Source organism: Giraffa tippelskirchi, chromosome Y (assembly GCF_054371585.1).
Source record: "Giraffa tippelskirchi isolate mGirTip1 chromosome Y, T2T-mGirTip1v1.2.pri, whole genome shotgun sequence".
In the NCBI taxonomy this organism is placed as follows: domain Eukaryota; kingdom Metazoa; phylum Chordata; class Mammalia; order Artiodactyla; family Giraffidae; genus Giraffa; species Giraffa tippelskirchi.
Window position 1 is genome coordinate 10,011,081 of NC_137290.1, and position 14,686 is coordinate 10,025,766.

General features: G+C 47.0%; 2 protein-coding genes across 3 annotated transcripts in view; one reads left to right on the forward strand and one right to left on the reverse strand.

The window, feature by feature from the left end:
* Window positions 1-612: 612 nt before the first annotated feature.
* The window catches only part of LOC145537762 (MYND-type zinc finger-containing chromatin reader ZMYND8-like), a 30,729-nt gene continuing 16,655 nt past the window's right edge, over window positions 613-14,686 (reverse strand). The window contains exon 4 of the mRNA XM_081568574.1: window positions 613-4,455. Within this exon, the coding sequence (XP_081424700.1) occupies window positions 4,163-4,455 (293 nt within the window). The 3' untranslated portion in view covers window positions 613-4,162. The remainder of the gene's footprint in view (window positions 4,456-14,686) is intronic.
* LOC145537761 (testis-specific Y-encoded protein 3-like) lies at window positions 11,016-14,562 on the forward strand. 2 transcript variants are annotated; one of them, XM_081568573.1, is made up of 6 exons: window positions 11,016-11,710; window positions 12,294-12,371; window positions 12,525-12,636; window positions 12,734-12,879; window positions 12,999-13,085; window positions 14,352-14,562. In XM_081568573.1, exons 1-6 carry the CDS (start codon window positions 11,195-11,197, stop codon window positions 14,415-14,417), a joined length of 1,005 nt encoding a protein of 334 aa, XP_081424699.1. In that variant the 5' UTR covers window positions 11,016-11,194; the 3' UTR covers window positions 14,418-14,562. The 2 variants fall into 2 exon arrangements, with proteins under 2 accessions (XP_081424699.1, XP_081424698.1); XM_081568572.1 differs by having other exon boundaries at window positions 14,407-14,562.

Genomic DNA, 14,686 nt, shown 5'->3' on the forward strand with positions numbered 1-14,686 from the left:
GCAAATATTATTCCCGATTCCCTATTTCCTGAAAGGAAAGGTAAGGGGACGGGGTCCGTTACGACTGCAGGGGCCCCAGGCACTGGGGAGATGAACACGCACCCCTAGAGAGGATTCCCTCGGGTTCACACAAAAAACACGGATGCAAGTCAGCATCCTTGATCTCAAACAATGTGCCTGGTCATCAGACTCTGTTAAATAAGGACTGAAAGTGAGGTCGCTCAGTCATGTCCAACTCTTCTGCTACCTCATGGACTGTAGCCCACCAGGCCACTCTGTCCATTGGATTTCCCAGGCAAGAATACTGCAGTGGGTTGCCATTTCCTTCCCCAGGGGATCTTCCCGACCCAGGGAAAGAAACCTGGGCCTCCAAGATTGCACGCAGACTCTTTACTATCTGAGCCACCAAGGAAGCCCTTAATGACAACACCTTTTTTAGGGGCTCAGCATGCTTCCGCTGCATAACTCCATGCCTGTCATTTTAGATTTCTGTTACCCAGAAAAGACATGAGTTCTTGATTATTTTAGGGGAAATTTTCAGTTAACTGTGGCTCTGGGAAAACCAAGGAGTGTGAAAGGAGAACAGTGCTGACAGGCTGACCTTTCTGCCTGGGGGTGGGAGTGTCTTCGTGGTTACAAAACTGAGTGGCCCTCTTGCTCCTCTGGGGAAGAATTCAGCCAAAGTCCTGGGTCAGAACACAGGGTGGGGCTGGGAGAAGATCTCTACCTAGAGTGAGGAAACCCCATCCTTGCCCAGGACAACCTTTCAGATATCGGTCACAGCCACTGCCCCTTCCACTTCCATGGGCAGAAACGGCTTTGAGCTTGGCCCTTCTAAAAGGCAGAGATCCCACAGGCAAGGCTTCTAACCTGCAAAAGGAACTTCAGCGCCTCTCTTTTCTGCCATGTGATTAAAAAATACCCTGTCCTTGTTGATTAGCTAGTCTGATACCTCTTTGCGCAAAGGGCAACCACAAAAAAGTCCTTTCTCTCTCTCATCTTGCAAAAGCAAGCAGCTGGCTTTGTAGAGTGGTTACTCCCCTGAAAGAGTCCCATTGGAACTCTTCTCCAAATTAAAAAACAAACAAACAAACAACAACAAAAAAAACAGGAGTATGCAATCCGAAAACTTTCCGGGCTTGACGCACTCTTGGGGGGGTTTCACTTAGAAACTAAAACGTTTTAATTTCTAAAGGATATGGATGGTTTACTGGGGCAGTGGGGAGGGAGAGGAAAGGCCATGGAAAATTCCATTTGTCCTAAAATTTGGGAGTATATACTCACCTGTAGTCTCAAAAAGAAGTGAATTTCTTAAAGGTCAACATTGCAAAAGCGACCCCACCCAACTAGCCCACTTACATCAGACTTAGGTTGCTGTCTTGTACATTAAAACAGGACTTTTGAAGAGAAGGCTGGAAATGACTTATATGACACAGGTAAGTGGAGTCACGGTCCTGAAGCGAGCTCCCTTAGCCTCTGCTCTGGGATCTCTAGCTAGAAAAGCCATCTTTCGATCTGAGGATTCAGATTCTGTGTATAAGCTGCACTCCTAACTAAAGATCACTTGGAGGTCACCAAGCACTCTCCAAAACACCCGTCACTTAATAAACTCGTAAGTGAAAGCACACCTTTGAAAAGATGCTCAACTGCAGAGTCTGACATGAAGTCGATTCTTCAAGACCGAAATCATCCTCAGGTGGCTCTGGATTTCAACCTCTGTGAAGTTCCTCTGACTGACTTACTGTTTCAGAATCATCCTTTGCATAAACGTGCCACCACACTCAGAGGATCCTAGAGAAACTTCCTTCAGACACCAGTCAGAGGAAAAGCTCAGCTTCATTTGATCAACTGGAGTGTTTTCTATTTACGGGGGAAACATGAGCTCTTTGAAAGCACTCATATGTTTTTCCCTTTTCCCTCTGACTGCCAGCAAGCTCGGGGCCAAAATGGAAGACTGACTTTGCTAATTCTGAAGGCCGAAATAGTTATTTCTGTATGCAAAGTTTCTCCAGATCTCTCACTATTCTATTTTCATCTTTCTTTTTTTTTTCAAATAAAGTTATTTATTTTAGTTGGGGGCTAATTACTTTACAATATTGTAGTAGTTTTTGCCATACATTGACATTTTCATCTTTCTCACTGTCTTTGATATCCATTTTGTCAGTATATCTGAAATCCTTTCCGGAAGCAGTGAAAAAACCCACAACCAAATGAACAATCTACTTCAGAAAGAGAAGAATAGTATAAATGTATCATTCATAGGAACACTGCCATCTGGGACCCAAGAATTCCACAAACTTCATGGAATAAATGCTACTCCTGTTGCTTTCTACAGCATCAGAAGTGGTCCCTCAAACCCCAATCCACACAGAATTGGATGTTTCAGATGCCATTCAGAATTTTAAGGAATGGGGTGGTGATCCACCCTTCCTGACTAACCCAACTGCTCTCTCTCTTCCTGCCCTGTATCACGGAGAGATATTCCATCCTCTCTCAATGAACTGCAGGAACTGAGGTTCTGGAACAGTTCCCAATGATACAAACACGGAGGAAAAAAGCTCAAAACTCATCCCCCCTCCTGCTTTAAGCAGCAAGACTAAGAAAACCCCAGGGGACACACAACTTGTAGATGGGTCCTGTCAGAAGCTGTGTGTTGTCTGTTTTGTCACTAAGCCGTGTCCAGCTCTTTTGTGACCCCATGGATTATACAGCCCACCAGATTCCTCTGTCCACGAAGTCTCCAGGCAAGACTACTGGAGTAGGTTTCCATTTCCTTCTCCAGGAGATCTTCCCGATACGAGCATCAAATTTGCGACCCCTGCATTGGCAGGCAGATTCTTGACCACTGAGCTACATGATTAAGCCTGGCTATCCGTGTATGTAACTCACAAAGTACAAGAGGTTTTATGGCTACAATATCCAATTTGTCCTTAGGCCATGTTTCTCCTGGGCCTTAATTAATTCTTATCTTTCTTGGGCATATCAACACACACCTGCCAAGCCAGCTGAGAAATTTGCTGACTGCTTCGCCAATGGACCGAATATCTTTCAAATCATTCCTATGTTCCACTGTGGTGTCTGCCAACATGCCTGGCGTGTGGCAGGTTTGAGAGAAGCCTCTGCTGGTTCAGTCCCTAACAACAGCAACGGGGGAACTGCTAAGACTCAGGCAGCAGTTCACAACTAGGGGAGATTTAGCTTTGTCAAGACACTTTTGAAGGCCACCGCTGGGTAGATGCTACTGACATCCAGTTGGTAAAGACCAGGGATACTGCTAAACATGCCTCAATACACAGGACAAAGAATTATCCAGCATAAAAAGCTAATAGCGCCAAGGTTGAGAAGCCTCGGGCCCACGTCAGGTAAATGCAAATATGGCAGAATACGGGCTCAGGTGTGCATCCTACAATGCCCCTTGAACTTCTACAGGCCTAAAGAAGAACTCAGCAGTCTGGTGCCACCCACTCGGGAAGTCTTATACTCGAGTGAGAAAATGTATTTTGAAATGCCTGGGCAGTGTGAGGGGAGGTAAGGGAGAAGAAACTCATCAAGGTCTTTGAACTGAACGCTTTTATCAATATCAGCCCTGTACAATGTTTTAACATTGATAACCATGTGAGGCATGTAAGTGAACATATTGGAAACAAAACTGCTTAGGTTCACAATGACCTGACTGCTAGAAGCAGCTATTACTTTCTAAGAGACTTCTTCTCCTGTGCTCAAAATCAACCACATTGGGTATCAAGGAGGTAAATGGTAGGCAGGGCCAGCTCAAGTCCTTGTCCTGCTCAGTAACTAGCTAGGGGACTTGGAGCTAATCCGAGCTTGGTTGTGCCACACTTCATGACGTCTGAGGGCGACATGACGTGTGATACTACAAATGGCAAGGTGACATCCTAAAACCAAATCAAGAAACCAGAAACTGGTACAGTCACTTACCCTCCTGCTTGGGAGATGGTTCTTTGGGTTCCTTCCTAGTGTTTCGACCCTCCAGCGGAGAAAGGTCTTCTTCTAAATCTATGACAAGTCCGCTCTCTGAATCAGAATCCAGGCCCAAATGCACTCTTGGGGAGTCAGTCTCACCTTTTCCCTTCAGCTTATCCTTTGTGGGAGGAGGAAAGGGTTTTTTGCTTTGTCTGAAAAGTCCTTCTCAAGCTGGGGCTCATCTTCTCCTTGACTGATCTTGAGTCCACTTTTTCACAGACTGGTGACCTGCTTTCAGCTCCTCTTCCATCTCCACGGGATTTGGCACTTTGGGCATTTTTTTTTTTTTGATAGCAGATGGCTCTTTGACCATCTGAGCCACCTCTTTGTCTTCAGCATCTTCTGGCTCATTCTTGGACCTCTGCTCCTCATCACCGATAGAGTTACTTCCGCTACTATCTGACTTCTCAGAATGCCTTGAATCGCCAGGCCCGACAGTCATATAAACATCTTCTGAGATTTCATTTATGCCTAAATTAAAACAACAACAACAACAACAAGATGTCGCATACTCACAGAAAAAAAGAGCAGGACCAGAAAACCGCAAATATTTAACACGCTCAATGCTGAAAAAAAAAAAAAAAAAAACCACGTTGCATCACACTGGCCTGGTGGGATTAGCAGTAGACTTAAGTTGCAGCTGACTACAGGTGACAAATGGAACTTCCCTGGAGAGGGTTTCAGTTACTGACATTCAAAGATGACATGGGACCAAACCATGTGAACTTCTAATCTATCCAGAGCCTAATCTTGGCAGCATGGGTAACTAACTGGGACACATAGAATGGGAGGGATGGAAGGGAACGCTACACAGGATTTGTTAAAACTGATCCATTTTCAGTTCAGTTCATTTCAGTTGAGTTCAGTCACTCAGTCGTGTCCGACTCTTTGTGACCACATGAACGACAGCACGCCAGGCCTCCCTGTCCACCACCATCTCCCGGAGTCCACTCAAACTCATCTCTGTTGAGTCAGTGATGCCATCCAACCATCTCATCCTCTGTTGTCCCCTTCTCCCTGTGCCCTCAATCTTTCCCAGCATCAGGGTCTTTTCTAATGAGTCAGCTCTTCGCATCAGAAGAGGATTGAAACGCCAAAGGATTGGGGTTTCAGCTACAACATCAGTCCTTCCAATGAACACACAGGACTGATCTCCTTTAGGATGGACTGGCTGGATCTCCTTACAGCCCAAGGGACTCTCAAGAGTCTCCTCCAACACCACAGTTCAAAACCATCAATTCTTCAGCGCTCAGCTTTCTGTACAGTCCAACTCTCACATCCACACATGACAACTGGAAAAGCCATAGCCTCAACTAGATGGACCTTTGTTGACAAAGTAATGTCTCTGCTTTTTAATATGCTGTCTAGCTTGGTCATAACTTTCCTTTCAAGGAGTAAGCGTCTTTTAATTACATGGCTGCAATCAGCATCTCCAGTGATCTTGGAGCCCAGAAAAATAAAGTCAGCCACTGTTTCCCCATCTATTTGCCATGAAGTGACGTGACCGGATGCCATGAACTTAGTTTTCTGAATGCTGAGCTTTAAGCCAACATTTTCACTCTCCTCTTTCACTTTCATCAAGAGGCTTTTTAGTTCTGGATATCTGAGGTTATTCATATTTCTCCCGGCAATCTTGATTCCAGCTTCTGCTTCCATTTTACAGATTAGGAAAAAAAAAAAAGAGGGCCTGAGAAATCCCTTGTCCTGGGACACATAGAAAACCAAGACAGAGAGGCGAGACCAGAGACATGGGCTCTTGAGTCACCGCTAGGACTCTTCCCACAAATTCCCAAAGCATTAAGTCTTTTACTCTTTGTGTCCAGGACTCAAAGAAGTAAGCCAAGCCTTAAAGCAGCGGATGCAAACTCACAGCCCACTAGCCACATGGGGCGAGCAAACGTGTTATTAAGGAAGCAATGGTTTGACCCAATGCTTTCCAATCTTTCGTTATTTGTTGCTTTTAACTTAGAATACGCTGGCCAACTCAGAAATCCCGAAGTTTCACACAGAAATTAAGATGTTAGGCTTGCTGGAAAAGGCGGGAGACCTGGCCATTCTGGGTCACAGGCCTGCAAGGCTGGCTGGGGCTGAGAACTTCTGGCCCATTTCGGTTGGGGGAGCACTGTCTCCAGGTGACCCAGCTGCCCAGCCCCCATCTGGCTTCCTGCCCTGAAGCAGAGTCAACCACCATTGTGCTTCTACTGTTTTTCTACTTGTAACTGAGTCCAGAGGAAAGGCACACATTTCCATGTCTCAAGCAAAAGGAAAAACGATAAAACAGCAGGAGTTTCCTACATATACAAGCAAAAATGGGCAAAAGTCTATTTCTAACAATAATTTCATTTAACCTATTTATGTTTCCTGCTCCCAGAAGTGAGCATCATCCATCTGAACGTAAATAATCTGTTACGCTACAATTTTGAAAAGAGGAAATCCCCATCGACTCTGTATTGTCTTCATTCTAGAGCAATGCTTACCATGAGTGGGATCATGGAAGAGAAAATCTTAAAAGGCCAAGAGCCACAAACATCCCAGCAGGATCAGGAGTGAACTATATCCACCTCCTCCAGGGCTCAAATGGAAAGAACCTAAAAACCAAGTGTGGTTTAATTTCTGGATCTCAGGGCTGGTGCAATTGGGAACTAAAGGTTGGACACAAGAACGACAAGCATGACCACACTTGCTTGGATACTGGAGCCCAAAGGAGGTGAATTCAGATCCTGCTCCTCTGCTTCTATTAGTTGTGTGACTGTGAACGAGTGGACTACCTCTCTGAGCCTCCGTTTCTTCCTCCGGACAATGGGTTTGATAACAGTATCAACCTTCCAGGGCAATCTATGCACAGTGCAGGGGCCATAGGAAGTCCTCCGTAAATCCTTATTGAAAATAACAAATCGAGGAGCTAGACCAGCTGCCTGGAAGAACCCAACAGGGATATGGACTGCATAGTTCATCCACGTCACTCAATGTCCTAGCCAAATGGGCGAACCAGCCAGGAGTGCTTTGGTTACACAGCCTGGGTGACTCCCAACTACAGCTTCTTTCTCACCCGAAGGTCCAGAGCATCCAGTGACAAAGAAACCTGAAGATTTCTTAAAAAACTGGGTCTAGAACGGCCATACGACTCAGCAATCCTGCTGCTGGACATATACACCGGGGAAACCAGAGCCGAAAGAGACTCGTGTACCCCAGTGTTCATCGCAGCAGTGTTTACAATAGCTAGCACATGGAAGCAACCTAGATGTCCATCGGCAGACGAATGGAGAAGAAAGCTCTGATCCATACACACAACGGAATTTTACTCAGCCATTAAAAAGAATGCATTGGAATCAGCTCTAATGAGGTGGATGAAACTGGAGTCTATTATACAGAGCGACGTAAGCCAGAAAGATAAAACACCGATACATGATATTAACACACATATATGGAATTTAGAAAGATGATAACGATGGCCCTATATGCGAGACAGCAAAAGAGACACAGATGTAAACAACAGACTGCTGGACTCTGTGGAAAAAGGTGAGGGTGGGATGATTTGAGAGAATAGCATGGAAACATGTATAGTATGTGAAATAGATCGCCAGTCCAGGTGCGATGCATGAGACAGGGTGCTCAGGGCTGGAGCACTGGAATGAATGACCCTGAGGGATGGGATGGGGAGGGACGCGGGAGGGTCAGGATGTGAAACGCATGTACACCCAGGGCTCTTTCATGTGAATATATGGCAAAAGCCACCACAATACTGTCAAGTAATTAGCCTCCAATTGACATCCATTTTTAAAAAGAGGTAAAAAATAAAAAGAAAGCTTCAAAAATATTTTGAGAGTGATAATAAAAACACAGCATATCAGAATTCATGAGATGCATGTCTAGAAGTGCTCATAAATTTAAATGCTTGCATGAAAAAAGAATAAAAGCCTAAGCCAATGGAAAAAAGAAAAAAAAAAAAAAACACTCCCTCAAAGTGTTCAGCAAAGGCTACGTATAAGAAAGGTGAGGGAGGGGTGTGATTAGCTGTTGCAAACTTCTTGCTGTCAGATCGTGTGCTCTTGAAGCGAGGTGGTGGTCAGCTAACTGTGTTCCTGTAATCCTCGAGGGAAGCAAATATTATTCCCTATTCCCTGTTTCCCGAAAGGAAAGGTCCCAAGCTTGACTTTCACCCTCCACGGTCCTGGTTGGGAGGGGGAGGGGTCCCTGTGCAGGCCGGTTATCCTAGTTGTGGAGCATTCGTCTAGCACCCACTCTTGTTACTTCCAGCAGTGCTCAGTCCCAGCCGGAAGAGGCATTTCTCAGTTCTCTGTGCCTTCCTCTTACCAAGGCCCCCATACACTGCCCAGCCACCTTCAATGAGCGAGCCAGGTACCCAGCATGTAGCTGGCCCTCAGCCTCCTCAGTCTACCCAGATGGAAAGCTGGGTCCTGTAGACTGTGACCCATGGAGATTGCCACAACCATTCGGTCATGGAGGTGGGGATGGAACACGTTGGCCATTGCTTTGAAACCTGGGCCAGGCCAGTCAGTGGCTCCAGCAAGGGCTCTGGGACTCTACAAGACACAGCCTGTCCCCAAGCTCCACAGTTCATTCCCCAGCCCAAGGCCCGAGGGCCTAGAGGGCTCTGTGGGAAGGCTGTAATATATCTCTCACTACACTCTGCTGAGAGGCTTTTTGTTGGTGGTGTTGGGGTTTCTAACTGCACTAAAGGTCTTGGGCTGAGGCCTGCAGCTCAGTTTTCCATCCTGCCTCTATTACAGTATCTTCCTTGATGAGCTTATTCAACCTGTGACTAAAAGTTGATAACCTGGACCATCACGGGCCATTTCCAGTAGCCCGAGGACCACAGTCTACTCTGTTTCTATAATGCAGGGATTTCAACTTCACAATGTCATGTGATGAAAAAGGTTTCGTCTTCCTCTAACTGAAATATTTAACTTAGAATAATGTCCCCTTGGACATACATTGCAAATGAGGCTACCATTTATTTATTCACTGCTAGAATTATACTTGACATGAATATGATTGAAACAATTATTATTGGGCTATAGTCGCATTACAATGTTGCTTTAGTTTCTGCTGTACGTATGTCCAAGTGAATCCATTTTAGCTGTACATATATCCCGTCATTTTTGGATTTCCTTCACAGTTAGGTCACTACAGAGCCGAGTCGAGTCCCCTTGTACTTTCACTTTTCTCAAACTGTAACTTTTTCTTAAATTTTAACTGGGGGTTAATTACCATACAATATCGTGATGGCTTCTTCCATGGGTCAACATTAATAAGCCATAAGTATATAGACGTCCCGCCCATCCTGGAGCCTCTCCCATCCCTTCCTACGCTATTTTTCTGGGTTCTTCCAGAGCACTTGCTTTGCATGCCCTGCTTCGTGAAGATGAAAACCTGAAAGATGATTTTTCTGTATAAAATATGTAATTTTCTCTATCTCACACGTGAGAACATGGGGGCACATTTTTCTATGTGAAATAGGAGATATGTACTTCATGTTTGAAAATCTATTTGTATAAGTTTCTTCATCATATTTGGAATCTTGTCTGTTTTACCTATGGATATCTGTGCATTTTTCCTACATGAATGGGGAATTCTACATATTTCAGATATGAAAAGTTGAGCACATCCTTTCTTGCATCAGAACTCTGAAATTGTACACATTTCCTATGTGAAAATCTCAATGAAATTTTACTGACATGAAGTATGTAATTAAGATATGGGGAACCAACATGGAATTGGAATTCTCTCTATTTCATAAATGAAATTCTGGGCACCACTGTTTCTTCGTGAAATACTTCATTCCTTGTATTTCTCATATATAAAACAATGACTGTCCACCATGGAATATGGAGTTCTCTATATTACCTGCACCAAAATCTAGGCATTAATTCTCCTTCATGAAAGTTGGGCTTCTCTATATTTCACATCTGATGATCAGAACGAACATTTTCCTATGAGAAATAAGGAAATCTCTGCATTTCATGTGAACCACTGGTTCTTCAGTCTCTGAAACACCTGTTCGCATTTGTGTCCCTGTGCATCAAACGTGTGTGTGTACACGTGTGTGCTTGTGGCACCTGTGTGTGTGTGTGTGTGTGTGTGTGTGTGTGTGTGTGTGTGTGTGTGGCCTAAGACAGGTGCTCAGTGTGAAACACCAGACATCCTAGGAGGCAGAGTGTGAGTGTTGCATCTATCCAGGCACTTAACGTGAGTGTGCCCATGTTAGCTATGCAGCCGAGAGGAAGGGAGTAAGCAATGGTCAGGAGGAGCACTTTGGTCCCCTTGAAACACTTCCAGGAGGAGCTCTGCTGCTCTGGGAAGTGCATCCGCAGGAGCACATCCTTAGCCACCGGGGTGCCTGCTCTAAGCCGTGGGCCGGGGGAAAGGCCAAGAGCTGACAGACCGCAAGCCAGGGGCTCCAGGGTGGTTTGGCTTGGGGCTGCGTTGTGGGGCCCGAACAGCGAGCTGAGGAAAGTGCGCTGCTTCATCCTCTGAGGAGAGGATGACTGCATTCCTGACACTGCTCAAGCCTAAGGCACAAGTTTAGGGATGGACTCTGCAGGCGGTGAACTTCGGTGAGGTCAGCGGTAAGCCCGCCTCCCACACCCTGCCCGTGGCTTGCAGTTCAGATCTAAGGTGAGCACCTGTGTCCCTGAGGTACCCAGGAACCCCGTCTCACCTGTGTGGATCCCTGAGCACACGGAGTCGCCCGCTGCCCCAGAGGCAATTTCAAGCTTGAGGACGGTTGCAGCGTCAGGTTCAAGTTCCTTGCCTTCGCCTCCAGCTGGCCTGGCTCGCCCAGTCGCTGGGCTGGCACATGTGCACTGTTGGTCAGGCAAACGGCTTGCCTGGACCGGCGCACTGTGCGCTGAGCCAAGTTGGGCCCCTGGGTCACGTGCTGAGAGAGTGCCCAGAATTCCAAGGGGCGTGTCCCGTGAGCCAAGCCCTTTCGACTCCATTTGATTGGTTCTGTGATGAGGTCTAGAGGTCAGGGGGTAGAGTTCAGCCCCTTCCCGCCGCCATATTGTGCGTGCGTGGTGGCACACGGCTCTGCGCATGACTGTCTCCCTTTCCCTGCTCATTGGCTGTGGGCAAGTAGCCAGTTGGTTGTGCCACGTAGACTGCGGCCGGTGGGCGGGCTGTGCCGGCCGCCCGCTGTGCCCTCACGTGCAGCTTCTTCGCGGCTCTGGGCTACGGCCAGAACACCATGGAGAGTGAGACGGGGCCAGAGGAAGGCGGCAGCACCCCGGGATCCGGGGTCTTAGTTGTGAGTCCGGGTCTTCAGGAGGGAGGGACCCTGGGGCCTACCAGCCCGGTGGGGGCGGCAGAGGCGATGCAGGCCGCAGGCGAGGAGGCCGCACTCTTCTGGGTGGAGGCGGCGGAGGAAGGTGCGGCCCTGGAGGAGGGCGAGGTGGCGGGAATCGGGCAGGAGTTCCAGCTGCTGGCGTTAGACGTCATGGAGGAGGTGGAGCTGGTGGCCTACGAGGAGCAAGAGCAGGTGTCCTCGGAGAAGCAGGGCCAGGAATATATAAGCCCCGGAGCCCCGAGTGACCGGCCCGCACTGGAGGCGCTCAAGGCCCTGCAAGCCGAGCTGGAACCCGTGAATAAGCAAGCCCAAAGGGCCCACGCTCGCCTGAAACACAAGAACTGCCAGAGGCGGAAGCTGCATCTAGAGCACAGAAGTGCCATCATCCAGGGAATTTGTGGCTTCTGGGTCAAAGTTGTATCCTTGGTGTGGTGCTTGTGGATTTTTTTTTTTTTTAAACCTGGGCTATTGCAGAAGCGGTTTACAGATCGTGGATATTGGTTACCGTTCTATGTATCTGTTCCTGATATTAGGTGGGCTGTCCTTGCTGTTCTAGTTAGCACAAATTGCTACTTGGGCTTTACTTGCAGAGGTCCCAGTCAGAATTGTCATTAGCACCAGGGATTCCTCAGAGAAAAGGCTTGTCTGGGATCCAGGTCTTCTCTGAAAAGCTGAGTGAATTTGGGGATGAGGTTGGGATGTGCAAATGCTCATGCTGCTTGTACCTCGGAGTGCTTGTTTTCCAGAAGTAAGCTAACTTTTAGGAGGCTGAGATGGAGCTTAGGGCCTTTCCTGTTAGGAACAGACCCTCTTATGGTAGTGCGTTCATAGGCACAGCCTTGGGGCTTGTCATGCCTTCATACAGTCTGCGTCAACAGAAATGTGACGAGTTAACTCGTAGCAAGTTGAAGTCAGGCAGTGCCATTCTACTCTTTAGGCTAGATTTGTCCTTCCAGCACTTTTTTCCTCTAGCATCTGGAGGCTCCTTGACCTACAGCAGTTTATGAACCATCCCCAGATGTCAGCTATGATGGCTGACCAAGATGAAGACATGCTTCACTTCATGACCAACTTGAAGGTCAGGCAGGGGACACTGATAATTGTGGAGGAATGGTGACTGGGGAGGGGAGAGGACATGATTTACCCCTGAAAACAGGAAAGGACAGCTCTTCTGTAAAGAGGTTTCACACCCACCCACCCCTACCCCACTCCCCACACTTTGTCCTGGCAGGTGGAGGAACTCAGGCATCCCACTCATCACTGCAAGATCACATTGTTCTTCCGGAAGAATAGGTATTTCCAGAATGAAGTGATTGTTAAGGAATATCTCATTAATGTCACCGGTAAGAGGCAGCTCCTTGGATGGGGTGGGGGGCAGAAAAGTGTAGGTTGAATTGGAAAATGACTTAGGTCTTTCTCCCATACTCCCTTTTCCTGCAGGATACCGCGCATCTCATTCCACCCCAATTCACTGGAACCAGGGATTTGAACGTAAGGCATACAGCCGCAGGCACCACAACAGCAGCGTTAACTTCTTCAACTGGTTCTTTGACCACAATTTCACAGGATCTGACCGGATTGCTGAGGTAGGGTCCCACGTGGCCACTGGGCCAGAATTGGTGATGTATGTTGGAGTTCTTGGCGGTGCACGGGAGGGCTCAGGGTCTGGCCAGCCCTGTGCTGACCTTGCTCATTGCCCTGGCAGATCATCATAAAGGATCTGTGGCCCAATCCCGTGTGGTACTATATGAGGAGGAAGGCTCCCCCACGAGAGGTACTGGGAGGACGAGAGGTGAGGAGCCCAGGGGCTGGGCACTGGCATTAAATGTTTTCCAGAAACTTGGGTCATTTATTTCACTTGTGGAGAAAGTGAGACTCCGTGGAATGCAGAGTACCACCAGGGAATGAGGGAATCAGCAAGAGACAGCAGGAGTAGAGAACTGTAGTGAAAAATGGGTTCTAAGTAGAGAAGCTTGAGGTAGATGAAGTGGCCTGGTCAGGGCAAACTCACTCCAATTTATATCTGACTCAGCTGCACATCTCTGAACTGCCATTCCATGGCCAACAAGTGTACCCTCAGGCTTCTCTTAAGTTGGGGCCCACCTACTATTGAAGTCCCCTTTCCACAAAGGTCTGTGAGTCTCCTTTCTGCTAGGCTGTTCCCCACTGACCATCATTTGATTCCATTTTGATCATCACACTTGTTTTTATTTTCTTCTGCATCTTTTTCACCTGCCACCCTCATTCTGAGAATACTGACCACTGTGCAGGATTCTGGAGAATAGTCTTTTAACTTACTTATTTCAACTGGAGGATGATTACTTTACAAAACCATGGCGGTTTCCGCCATACATTGGCCAACACGAATCACTCGTATACACGTGTGTGCACGTGTCCCCCCAAATGCTGAACCCACCACCCACCGCCCTCCCCTACCTGTCTTTCTTGGTTGTCCCACAACATGACTTTGTTTGCCTTGCTTCATGCATCAAATTTGTGCTGGTCATCTATTTTGCATAAGGTAATGTAAAGGTTTCAGGGCTATTTTCTCAAATTAACCCAGCCTCACGTTCTACCACTGAGCCCAAAGTCTGTTCTTTATATGTCTGTGTCTTATTTGCTGTCCTGCATGTTGGATGTTCAGTACCACCTACATGGTCCTAAACTCCGTATATTTGTGTTAACATGCAGTATTTGTTTTTTCTCTTTCTGACTTAACTTCACTCTGTATAATAGGCTCCATGTTCATTCCAACTCATAAGAATTGAGTTCGATGTATTCCTTTTTAGGGCTGAGTAACATCCCATTGTGTATATGTACCCCAACTTCCTTATCCCTTCATCTGCCGATGGACATACAGGTTGCTTCCATGTCCTAGCTCTTGTAAATAGTTCTACGGTGAAGACTGGGGTACGTGGTTTTTAGTATGTGCCTAGAGAGGAAATGTAAAAGTTCACAGACTCTCCCTCCTGGGAATTGACTTGAAAGATTAAAGCTGTCTTTAGTGTAGTTCAGAGAGGATAGGTTTACATATCTGTGTCTGTGTCTGTTTTGAAAGGACCCCCCCGATCTTGAGAAACTTATGAAGGAGTGCCCCCCTTTACCTAAAATAGGAAACCTATGAAGGTGCTTCACATGAAGATCAATGGCCAGCTAGTTCTCTCGGACAGGAAAGTAACGCAGAGCGGTCTGCTGGTGAAACGGATCGAGAGGGAGACACAAGTAAACCTGAAATAATTCCGAAGGATAAATAAAAAGCATCAACTGTATGTGTCTGTGCATTGTTTGGACAGGTCCTCAGGATAAATACTTCAGCTCCGTGTAGGATTCTCAGTTTACCGCATGGGAATTACCAGACCATGGAGAGTTGTAGAGGGGGTTAAGTCATATGTT

What these genes read in the sequence shown, in the direction of transcription:
- LOC145537761 (XM_081568572.1), top strand. Translation starts at nt 11,195, where the DNA reads ATGGAGAGTGAGACGGGGCCAGAGGAAGGCGGCAGCACCCCGGGATCC. An exon ending in GTGGCTTCTGGGTCAAAGTT is followed by an intron (nt 11,711 to 12,293) that starts GTATCCTTGGTG and finishes GACCTACAGCAG; the next exon opens with TTTATGAACCATCCCCAGAT. An exon ending in ATATCTCATTAATGTCACCG is followed by an intron (nt 12,637 to 12,733) that starts GTAAGAGGCAGC and finishes CTTTTCCTGCAG; the next exon opens with GATACCGCGCATCTCATTCC.